We start from the raw sequence: 12,498 nt of genomic DNA, 5'->3' as shown, positions 1-12,498 counted from the left end.
ATGGAAGACAGCATTAAAATTTTCAGGTGCTCTAAAACTATTAAGTAAATCAAAGTAAGACAAGAGGAAAACAAAAATGTATTTACAGGAATATATCACTGACTCATCACTTACAATGAACACAGATGAGCCTGCCATCAAGGTAATACATTTAAAACATCGCCCTACAATTTTAGGGAACAAGTCGAACAATTCACAAAACTTTAAAATTCATACCACATCAGTTTGATTTTCAGTTAAAACTGAGGCAAAACTGTTGCCTTTTAGTCTGAGAATAAAACAGCATTTGTCTACCCTGCCTAACTTAAATGAAGAGTAGACCAAATATGCAGTGCAACTCAACTTCCTTTAGCTAATTAATTGGATGGAGATTGCTGTTAGTGTTGCTGCAATCTCTGTAGGCTGTTAAAAGTAGGGTGTCAGAATCAATTTTTGGGGCCTGTGGAGGTAAAGCCATTCTGTAGGATTGGGTTGCCATCTGACCCACAAATGAAGTATGTCTCAGGGAAGGATTCTTGAGGTGAGGAGTGGGATAGGTCTATCTTTGAGGTCTATTTTATTTCTTTCTTTCTTCAGTTCCAATATTTTTAGTCTTTTCTTTCCTTTATTTCCTCTCCACCATAAGTACCATGCCTATCCTCCCTCTTCCAAATTCAACAGTTTCCACTTCTGAAATCCTTCTCCTGTCCGGATATTAAAATCTGTTTCTCAGGGTTACCAGAGGCATAACATGCATATAAGTAGCCTCTGTACGTAATTAAATGAGGTTAAGATAGTAAATGAAAAGGATACTTACTTGATGTCCAGTCTGCATAGTTAAGTGATGGATTCTTATCCTGATATAACTAAAGAACTAGTGTATAAAATTAAAGGTTAACAGGTTTACCAGCACTGTTTGTGGCTAGTTCACGTAAAGTGAGACGCAGGTTTTGATTAAATCACCTTATGAAAATGTGTTAAATGTTTTAAAGTTTTTAAGTTGAATTATATGAAGTTGGTATGTCATACAAATGCTATGTGTAAATAACTTGCAGTGCAAGAGTTTTAAAATGGGTAGAGTATAAGAGGAATTATTATTGTCATAATTATTTAATGCAAAACTATGTTTGGAATGACAAGTATTCTTTATATAGCACTTTAATAGAGTTACCAGGACATCATTCATTTAAGGCTAAATGTATACAGTGTAACATATCACCTTTTGGTAAAGTGATGTGTTACTCAACGTCTACCTGACTGGTGAATGATGATGGTCACAGTGAAAGTATTTGTTATTAATTAATTTGTAAGAATTGTAAACTGTTGGGAAGTTGTATCATTTATGCATATGGACTGGCCCTCACAGACACCGTGCGTCTCCAAGGCAGGATGACAATGGCAACTTTAATATGTGTTGCGGTACTTTCTGCATGGGCAGTTATTCTGTGCTATGATGTCCCAGCTCAGAGAAGTGGGGCATGGCATCAAGATAATGGGCATGCCACAACAATCATGCTCACATCAGGGAAGAAAAAAAGAAGATTCATCCTATTTTTGACACTGTACAGATTTGTCAATCGTGAACAATATACAGGATTAATGTCACATCGGCATAAATGAAGCATTACCTTACCTACAATATTCTAACTGAAGATGTAATATTAGCTATATTGAACAGAACAGCTTTCTATTATTTTGGTAGAGAGAATTGATAAATGACTGGAGTTTCCAGATACCAGCACAGGAGCAGCTGCAATGGGGAAGATGTCCATATCAAGAATAATTACACACTTTGTCTGAACAGTATTTCAAGAGACAGCAGTTAAGAGTATAAGAGTGTCAACACTCACAATCTGAACATATGCTCCATTTCAAATGAAAGGTAACACTTTGGGAATGCATTACCATGAAAATATAAAGAAGATTTGTTAGTAAACACGAAGATGCCATAACATGGTATCCTAATGCTGCCATGTGTCGTCCCAGTATGCTCTAAGCACTGTGAAGAACTTTTGTTTGATCAGCTATCACAACATAGTGCTACAGGCATTATCAGCAACAAACCAAGGCATGAATGTAATGGGTACAAGTCACATAAAACATGTAGTATTGCACAGGTATTTTCTTGGTAAACATCATGTTTTCCCAGAGCAATGAGCTTTTATGGTTGAACAGTGTTATGTCAGTTATTCATATGCACATATTATAGATGTATTTCATGGGAAATATCAATATGCTGCAGTGCCTAACAGTTCAACAATAACAAGATTACTCACTCATTTCTGGGAATGTGGATCAGTTGCAAACAAGAACAGAGCCAGGATACCAACCATTTTGATATATGTTAAACTAAGGGATGTGATGCTGTGTTTGCCTTCAAAAGTTGGAGGGAGCTATCTGTCCAATTTCAGATTTTGTACAGCAGTGCTCAGAAAGCAATACTGGAGTTAAAATATCATGCATATCATTTTCGTAGCATGCAACAACAGAAGGCACCAGACACAGAAAAGCATCTGGCATACTGCACATGGAGATGAACAAGGGCACCCAATACCACCCTTCAGCTTTGACCAATGATGTCATATCAAGCCGCAAGATGCAGCATAACCATGATTTCAAGATGATGACCAGCAGCCTTAAATGTTTCCATGGCACAAGGATACAACAACACAAAATCATACAAATTCCTTATAGTAAATACTGAAGCTAATGGGACTACCATGGAAAGGTGGGGCTTTAGGTTGGAGACAAAATAAACTCCAATGTGAAAAATCACAAAAACTAACAAAACTCAGTATTGACAACCAGAGTTGAGTTGTATAGCTCAAATTGAAAATCAATACTACTACAAAAATCCTAAAACAGATCACAAAAATCCTGAAGCAGATCACACTACAAAATGCCAATAAGCAAGATTAATATACACAGCAAAAAGTTGCAAAACTTACCGAAAGGTGGTATCAACATCAGTCGACATGTACAGTACCACAACACCAAAACTTGCTAATATGATGAATATTGAAAACATAAACTCACCAATGCAGGTAAAACAGACTCCATGATACGTACCAATCAAATTCAACATAATTACCAACAACTAACACCAAACTAAAAATTCATAAAAATTTGCAGTAACACCGATTTTGTTTTTATTTATTTTATTTTTTATTTATTTGTTTATTGTTCCATGGGACCAAATTAAGGAGAAGTCTCCATGGGCATGGAACGAGTCAATACATGAAATTATAACACGATATTAGAAATAGATAAAATGAAATATAAAAAAATGTATTCAGGTGACAAGTCGTCAGTTTAAATGAAGAAAATCAACAATGTAACACTGGAATTTGCTTAATTTTTTAGCTCTTCCAGGAGCTCCTCGACAGAATAGAAGGAGTGAGCCATGAGGAAACTCTTCAGTTTAGACTTAAAAGAGTTTGGGCTACTGCTAAGATTTTTGAGTTCTTGTGGTAGCTTATTGAAAATGGATGCAGCAGAATACTGCACTCCTTTCTGCACAAGAGTCAAGGAAGTGCATTCTACATGCAGATTTGATTTCCGCCTAGTATTAACTGAGTGAAATCTGCTAACTCTTGGGAATAGGCTAATATTGCTAACAACAAACGACATTAAAGAAAATATATACTGTGAGGGCAATGTCAGAATTCCCAGATTTTTGAATAGGGGTCGACAAGACGTTCTCGAACTTACACCACATATAGCTCGAACGGCCCGTTTTTGAACCAAAAATACCCTTTTTGAATAAGAAGAATTACCCCAAAAAATAACACCATACGACATAAGCGTATGAAAATATGCAAAGTAGAGTACTTTTCGTGTTGAAGTGTCACTTATTTCAGATACTGTTCTAATGGTAAATAAAGCAGCATTTAGCTTCTGAACAAGATCCTGGGCATGGGCTTTCCACAACAGCTTACTATCTATCCGAACGCCTAGGAACTCCGTCTCACTTATAATATGCCTATTCTGTCTGATCAAAATATCGGTTCTTGTTGAATTGTGAGTTAGAAACTGTAAAAACTGAGTCTTACTGTGATTTAGCATCAAATTATTTTCCACAAGCCACGAACTTATTTCATGAACTACATTATTTGTTACTGTTTCAATATTACACACAAGATCCTTCACTATCAAGCTGGTGTCATCAGCAAACAGAAATATTTTTGAATCACATGTAATACTAGAAGGCATATCATTTATATAAATAAGAAACAGCAGTGGCCCCAGCACTGACCCTGGGGGAACGCCCCACTTAACAGTGCCCCATTGGGACTGAACATCACTACCACTCTCAATATTGTGGAGAATTACCCTCTGCTTTCTGTTCTTAAGGTAAGAGGCGAACCAATTGTAAGCTACTCCCCTTACTCCATAATGGTCCAACTTCTGCAGTAATATTTTGTGGTCAACACAGTCAAAAGCCTTCGTTAAATCAAAGAAAACACTTAGCATTCGCAACCTTTTATTTAATCTGTCCAAAACCTCACAGAGAAAAGAGAATATAGCATTTTCAGTTGTTAAACCATTACTAAAACCAAACTGAACATTTGACAGCAAATTATGTGAATTTAAATGCTCCAGTAACCTTGTATATACAACCTTCTTGATAACTTTAGCAAACACCGATGGCATAGAAATAGGTCTAAAATTGTCAACATTATCAACATCTCCCTTTTTATAAAGTGGCTTCACTACCGAGTACTTTAATCGGTCAGGAAACTGAACACTCCTAAAGGAAAAGTTACAGATATGGCTGAGAACTGGGCTAACATACATAGAACAATACTTCAGTATTCTGCTAGATACCCCGTCATATCCATGAGAGTTCTTGGTCTTTAGTGATTTAATTATTAACTCAATCTCCCTCTTGTCAGTATCATGGAGGAGCATTTCAGGTAACAGTCTTGGAACACTTTTTTCTAAGAGCGCTATATGATTCCCTGTTGGGACTAGGTTTCTATTTAGTTCACCTGCTATATTCAGAAAGTGATTATTAAATACTGTACATATATGTGACTTATCAGTAACACGGACATTCCCACTACGCACTGATTCTATATCCTCGACCTGTCTCTGCAGACCAGCAACTTCCTTTACGACTGACCATATGGTTTTAATTTTATCCTGAGACTTAGCTATTCTATCTGCATACCACATACTTTTTGCCTTCCTAATAACATTTTTATGCACCTTACAATACTGTTTGTAATGGGCTGCTGCATTTAGATTTTGACTATTTCTAACGTTTTGATATAATTGCCACTTTGTTCTACAAGATATTCTTATCCCTCTAGTCAGCCACCCAGGCTGCCTGTTTGTGCTAGTACCCTGTTTTAAATGTTCTAACGGAAAGCAACTTTCAAAGAGCATGAGAAAAGTCTTGAGAAAAGCATTATATTTATCGTCTGCTGTATCAGCGCTATAAACATCTTGCCACTCTTGTTCCTTTATAAGGTTTACAAAGGTCTCTACAGCAACTGGATCAGCTTTCCTGAACAGCTGATGACTATATTTAACACACGTTGCAGCACAAAAATCTTTTAAAGTTAAAATTTGTCAATCATGATCTGAAAGGCCATTCACTTTTTGCTAACAGAATGTTCTTCTAGTAATGAGGAATGAACAAAAATGTTGTCTATGGTTGTTCTACTGTTCCCTTGCACTCTCATTGGAAAGAATACGGTTTGCATAAGATTATATGAATTAAAGAGGTCTACCAGCATCCTCTTCCTTGCACAATCACTTATACAATTAATATTGAAGTCACCACATATAACTATCAGCTGACTTCAATCTAAAAAATGTGCAGCTCTAACACCCGCTACTGCAGTAATTTTCCCATGAGTGATCCCACCAACCCCACCTATGCTGTTACCTATAAGCTTTGCCAACCTCCCCTTCCCATACCTGTTGAGGTGCAGGCCATGTCTAGTGAAACCCGTCCTGCTGATAGACTCCACTGACACCACTGAAATGTGACCCATTCCACCGACACCACTGAAATGTGACCCATGCTTTCTGTCATCAGCGCACCCCCAAGTCTCATGTTATTACACCTGACGGCTGTATTAAGATGAGGCAGATCGTGACGCTGAAACAGTTCCACGAAATGCACATTCGTGTTGCCAGTCTGAGTGGCTATCTTTTCCAGGTCACCATCTATGTTATACTCCCCATCCCTACCAATACTATTACCAGCCCCACCCACAATCACTACCTGATCCTCTTTAGTAAAATCCCTACATAACCCCCTTATGTTAACAGTCACCTGAGCCAACCCTGCATTAGACTTCACAATGCTGGTGACCTGGTACTCACTCCCCAGCTCTTCCTGCAACTGCTGGCCTACACCTCTGCCATGAGAACTACTTAACAGCAGAACCTTCTTCTTCCTCTTCAACTTTGCAACTGTTCTAGGCACAGTAACTACTGAGGTCTGCTGCATACTTCCTTCATCTACAGCTACTAGAGATTCCTCTCCACTAGACTCTGACAGTTGGTCATATCTATTGTAAACACCAATAGTAAAACTATATGAAAATCTTCTTCTCCTAGCAGATCTCTTGCCAACAGCCAGCTCCCATTCCTCAACCCCCTTCTCCCTCCTCATCCTATCTAGCTCCTGTGCATTTTTCAACTGAACCTGAAGGGCACAGATCTTACGCTCCTGCTCCTCTATCACCTTACTCTTGCTACATAACCTGCAGTTCCAGGAGAGGATCTCACCAGAATGCCCACTGGCTTCCCCACTGGATTCACACCAGTGAAAATACTTCGAACAAGTCTCACACCGCAATCCACTACTCACGAACCTACGGCAAAGCCCACACTTCTCACTCATGGTAAAATTTTACTTTTTCTAAGTTCCGCTACTACAATAAGAAGATGTTAAAAACCTGACTACAATAATCACAAACTTACTCTACAAGGGAAGTAACTACTATTATTAACAGTATTAATAAACAACAAATGTGAATATAACAAAAGACTAATACAGAAAGAGAATCAAACGTCTAATGACACAGTAACGAAGCTGGAAACAGTTCCCAAAAGGTTCTTCTGAAATTATTTCACCAGAAAACACCAAGAACACCGGTTGAAGACTACTAAAGTTCCTAAATAAACCACTATACACAAACAATTAATTAGTACTTAGCTTTCTATGCGCCGCTACAGCTGCAACTGGTCAGCGCGGAATGTAAACACAGGCAAGAAGTTACGTTGCTCGACAAGAAACACTCACAAATATCAGGTCACAACACAAGAAAGGCAGAGGTGAATGAAGAAACCACTAATACATCACTTATATAGTAAATATTATCACAAAAACCGTTAAAATATGTATCTGAAACCTAAAAATACAGATACAGAAGAACTGTACAATGATGAGTGTAAACAAACATACGATACATACTACAATAAAAAATGAACCTATGAAAACATACTTACTGATCAAAGACAGTCAACATATAAAGCTAACAATCTAGTGACAATAGAAACAATATGTCATCAAAAAATCTCTCAAGTAGAAAGCCTAGACTTCTTGAACTAGGAACTTCTCCATGGAGAACACGATACATTGTCTCTCTGACAATAGAATGTGCAGCAACTTAGGTCAATCTCTGACATTCTCCACAAATGTAATACAGCACATACTTGGTAATAAACCAAACAACTGAAGAAATTTTATCATGCTCAACATGTTGTCACCCACTGCAACATGCAGGAAGCTGCTTGTGAACTTCATTGTCACTTTCATAACTAATAATAAAAAAAAGCATAAATTTAAATCTCCAGCCATAAACTAACATACTGCAATAATAACCCCAAACTTGAAAATGAATCTATTGCCCATTACTGACAACATTAAAATGACACACAAATAATCCACCACAAACTCTTCCAATATTATTATCACAAACAGCACTAAAAGAATCCAATATCACTAACAATTTAGAAACAAACATCCCACACTAGAGCATGCCACCACCTACTTCAAACACAATACCTTACAAATACACTGTGCCGCTATGATGTCATGCAATGCAATACAGTTACATCATGGTTAAAATGAGATGGGTAGTATTGAACATCCAAGTTGATCCATACATGGTTTAGGGAACTTGTTGACATCCATGTAATTGTAGAACTGGACCACATTTTCTTCATTGATGAAGTAAAGTTTCACCTTAGTGGACATGTGAATAGCAATAACACAAGAAATTGGTCAACCAGAAATTCACCGTACATTGTCAGAAAATTGGAACATGGTGTGCTACATCATTTTGTTGAATAGAGTGTGTGTGTGTTGGGGCTTATGGGCACTCAACGTCGAGGTCATCAGCGCCCTGACACACATGAAAGGGAACGAATGTGGACAGACCTAATAAAACTGAAACACACATGCAAAGAAAGCAGGAAAAGAGGGAAAAGGCGACATAAGAAAGTAGAACGTAAGAAAAGGGAAAACATAGCAACAAGAATGCCACAGTAAATTGTCATTGGCTGGCCACTTACATAAAATATGGGCGAGCTTGTCACACAGTGAGCAAATTACGATCCTCTCCCTAAAATCTTTGTAAAAACATTTGAAATGGCACAGAACTTTAAAACTTTAACCACATTCGTCCGAGTGTTGCCTAAAAGAGATGGCAGGTCTGCTGGCAAGTCAGCCGTGGCCCGCTGGTCAGAAAATAAAATGCAATCCAATAAAACATGGCGCACAGTGACCTGGATGCCACAAGCACCACACATTGGAGGGTCCTCCCGCTGGAGCAGGGAATAGAGGACCCTGACTTCCTTGATACTATAGTGAACAACATTGTGTACCAAGACATCATTATATAGTTTATTTTGCTTCTTGAGACAGATGGATGTTATCGTTGGTTGTAGCTGGACGATGTTACATATCACACATCTAATGAAACAATTTATTCCTTACACAAATTTTGTGGTGATGAAATCATATTTAAAGGACTATGGTCCCTACATTCTTCCGATTTAACATCCCCAGAATTCTCTCTGTGGGACTACCCCAAACTAAAGGTCTAGAAAAGGGACAGAACAAACTGGCAGAAATAAAGGTTAACATAACAATGGAGATTAACAACATAGTGTGACATAGAGTGAATGTGTTCTGCAAAGTGCCTCAAACATGGTAAAATGATTTCCTGCAAGTATTACTGGTGTTACGGGAGGGGGCAACCATTTTCATTAGACTTTTCAATAACCTTGTATATTGTTCAACAAAATTTTGTATTATTATATCTGTAGGTACCATTCGGTAAGAGAATTTCCCATCTATAAAAGTGAGTAGTGATGACTGCAGTCAGACACTCATATTAGATGTATATTCTGTGTTGTAAGTATGGCTAGGAAGAAAGCATTAACACTATATAAGACAAGGAGGAAAAATGTGCTGGTAATGCACTGAAATGTTGCAAAGCAGAGTAATGCAACTGCTGATGAGCTGAATACATTGATTGCTTTGCAGCTTTTGTTTTTATCATTTCATGTACATTGTCACACCAGCATCACTGTTGGAGTTGTCAGGCATCAGATTGCACCACATCCTGCTATGGTGGAAAAAAGCACAGTCACAAACACAGTGCACGACTGGTTTCATGTTAGTCAGCAGCTACAATGTGGTGTCTGGAGACACCTTTATTGCAAACAAATGCTTGCGAATGAAAATGTGGATTAACAACTTACCAACAGCTTCAACTTTGATCAGCAATTACAATGGGCAATTACAATGTGAATCTACAGCCATACTGTGGACCAACAGCCATGCTCACCTGCACATGGTGAGTACATTGTACTTTTCATATATGTGAAACTTTTTTTTACAGCTGTTGTTCGATTCCTGTCTGCCATATTTTATGAGTTTTAATGTAGAAGTGAGCATGGAATCTTTAAATAACAACTTGCAACATCAAGCAGCAGTTGAGATTTTGATAATAACTAGAGACTGTGTCAGTTGATTGTGAATGCACGTATCAGCTGTGTATGGATTGGTAAAATTGTACTGCTGGTGGCAGTGAAAGGATGCTTCACTAGTTCAGTTACAACATAAAATCTATGTTTGTGAAACTGCAGTTAAAAATTTTACTGCAGAGAATAATAAAAGAAAAACTTTATCATAGTTTGTCATTATATATCGATGCCAACCGACACATCCTGGATGTCTTTGAGAGTTGGAAAACTGAAATTAGAGCCAACAGGCCTGGGAACTTGCATTATTCATCAGTCACCTACCTGTCACCAGTCTGAGCTGTTGCATACTCTTATTTTTCTTAGAAAGCATTCAATATACCATAAACAATCAGAAGCAATGTATAACAGTTTTAGTTCAAGGATGACATATTGTGTCAATCAGTTCTGAATATGGTTAGGCAAGAAGTTTTGGTATTATGTATCATCAGTAATGCAGTAAGTTTAAGGCATGTAAAAGGACTGTAAGCCCATATCTAAACACAGAAAGCATATTTTTCTCAATTATAAATGTTTTACTTTAGATTACACAAACAGAAAAAAGCGTAAAACAGTGTGTGGAAAAGTAAAACTTACCTAAATGAATGTGGTATTTTTCACTTAGGCTGTACTTTTATTATTATTCTGTTAGTTTTGGCTTTTTCAGACATTTTCCGGTGTGTAGCTAGAAAAATGTGCCATATATATACAGAACAATAACAAAAATTAGGCCTAAGTGTAAAAATACCACATACATATTACAAAGATATGGCGGTGGTACCCATGATGAAAAGATGAATCTTACCTAACAGTATTCCAGCTCACACCAGTCTTTGGATCCATATCATCCATATGATTTTGTATAAATAAGGTGCATGCATACCAATCAGCACTGTTAAATTCATATGGAATATTCCAACCAAGTGGACCAAACTTTCTTCGCCCTTGTACTACAGAATGTAAGAAGGAGATGGCATATAACATGGGCAGGTATTGTGGTTGGTTGGTATACTCAAGTACATCTTGGGATACTGTTCCATACGTGCGGCGCAGTCCAGCCCTCATCCCTGCCACACAACAACATGGACATAATTATTACATTCATATTCTACTTGGAGAGTTCCCTGTATCATAAAACAGGTCTATTCTGTAAATCAACAAAATAAACAAGTAACTTATTTATTTCACATGTCTGTTTTCTTTAGTCAATGGGTGTTTATTATCAAATAAACAAATGCTCTTTATCCACTGAAGACATGGCATGAAAACTGTGGTATATGTGCTCTGATACCAAGCCATGTAGGTCAATCTCCAAGAGTCGGCAGTAACCCAGGTAACTGCACTGAGAATCTGTGGCTGACTCCGAGGCACACCTCCCTCAGCACACATGGCTAGTGCCTCCATGCAGCAACTTAAAGGACACCGCATGGACCCAGAATGTAGTCTATCTATTAGTTCAGTTCTGTCTGTGTAGTCAAAGTATTGTCCTTGAGATTCTGTTATATTGAACTGGCCTATCTCAATGACTTTCTTTGGATTGTACTCTGGACTTGCTGTTATTCAAGTTAAGCAAAAGAAGTAATTTAACATTGTGTGGGCACTTCATTATTTTCCTCTCTGTCTTAAAACCCACTAATTCCTTGGTATCCACCATTGGGATGACCAAACATGAGGCGATGAGGGAAAAATACATTTGGTTGCTACTTACCATACAAACAACTGGTGATAACATTCATCACGTGCCTTTCTTGTAGAACTGTGGTCCTTTGTCAAGTTGTCTCCTCCTTTGCTTCAGCGTTGTTGAGTGTTTCAGAACATTGGCCCTGCAACTGACTGTGTTTTATCAAAATATACCAAGGATCTTACTGAAGCCTTCACTGACCGTAATTATCCTCCCAATCTTGTACAAAAACAAATCTCCCATGCCTTATCTTCCCAGTCTCCCACCACCTCCCAAGGTCCCGCAGTTCGGCCACAGAGGAGCATTCCCCTCATAACTCAGTACCATCTGGGACTAGAGCAACTGAATTACATTCTCTACCAAGGTTTCCATTACCTCTTGTTGTGCCCTGAAATGAGAAATGTCCTGCCTACTATCCTTTCCACCCCTCCTACAGTAGTATTTCGCCATCCACCGAACCTACGTAATATACTTGTCCATCCTTACACAACCCCTGCTCCCAATCCCTTACCTCATGGCTCATACCCCTGTAATAGACCTAGATGCAAGACCTGTCCCATACACTCCTACCACCACCTACTCCAGTCTAGTCACTACCATCACCTATCCCATCAAAGGCAGGGCTACCTGTGAAACAGTTATGTGATTTACAAGCTAAGCTACAACGACTGTGCTGCATTCTATGTAGGCATGACAACCAACAAGCTGTGTGTCAGCATGAACAGCCACCGACAAACTGCGACCAAAAAGCAAGTGGACCACCCTGTTGCTGAACACACTGCCAAGCATGATATCCCTCATCTCAATGACTGCTTCACAACCTGTGCCATATGGATCCTTCCCAC

General features: G+C 38.3%; 1 protein-coding gene across 1 annotated transcript in view; it reads right to left on the bottom strand.

Moving 5' to 3' along the window:
* Positions 1 to 12,498, bottom strand: part of LOC124775662 (dynein axonemal heavy chain 8-like) — a 605,208-nt gene that overhangs the window by 77,697 nt on the left and 515,013 nt on the right. Inside the window, exon 39 of the mRNA XM_047250489.1 lies at positions 10,778 to 11,039. Within this exon, the coding sequence (XP_047106445.1) occupies positions 10,778 to 11,039 (262 nt within the window). The remainder of the gene's footprint in view (positions 1 to 10,777; positions 11,040 to 12,498) is intronic.

The sequence above is a fragment of the Schistocerca piceifrons genome, chromosome 2, assembly GCF_021461385.2.
Source record: "Schistocerca piceifrons isolate TAMUIC-IGC-003096 chromosome 2, iqSchPice1.1, whole genome shotgun sequence".
Lineage (NCBI taxonomy): Eukaryota > Metazoa > Arthropoda > Insecta > Orthoptera > Acrididae > Schistocerca > Schistocerca piceifrons.
This window is presented reverse-complemented; position numbering and strand designations above follow the sequence as displayed.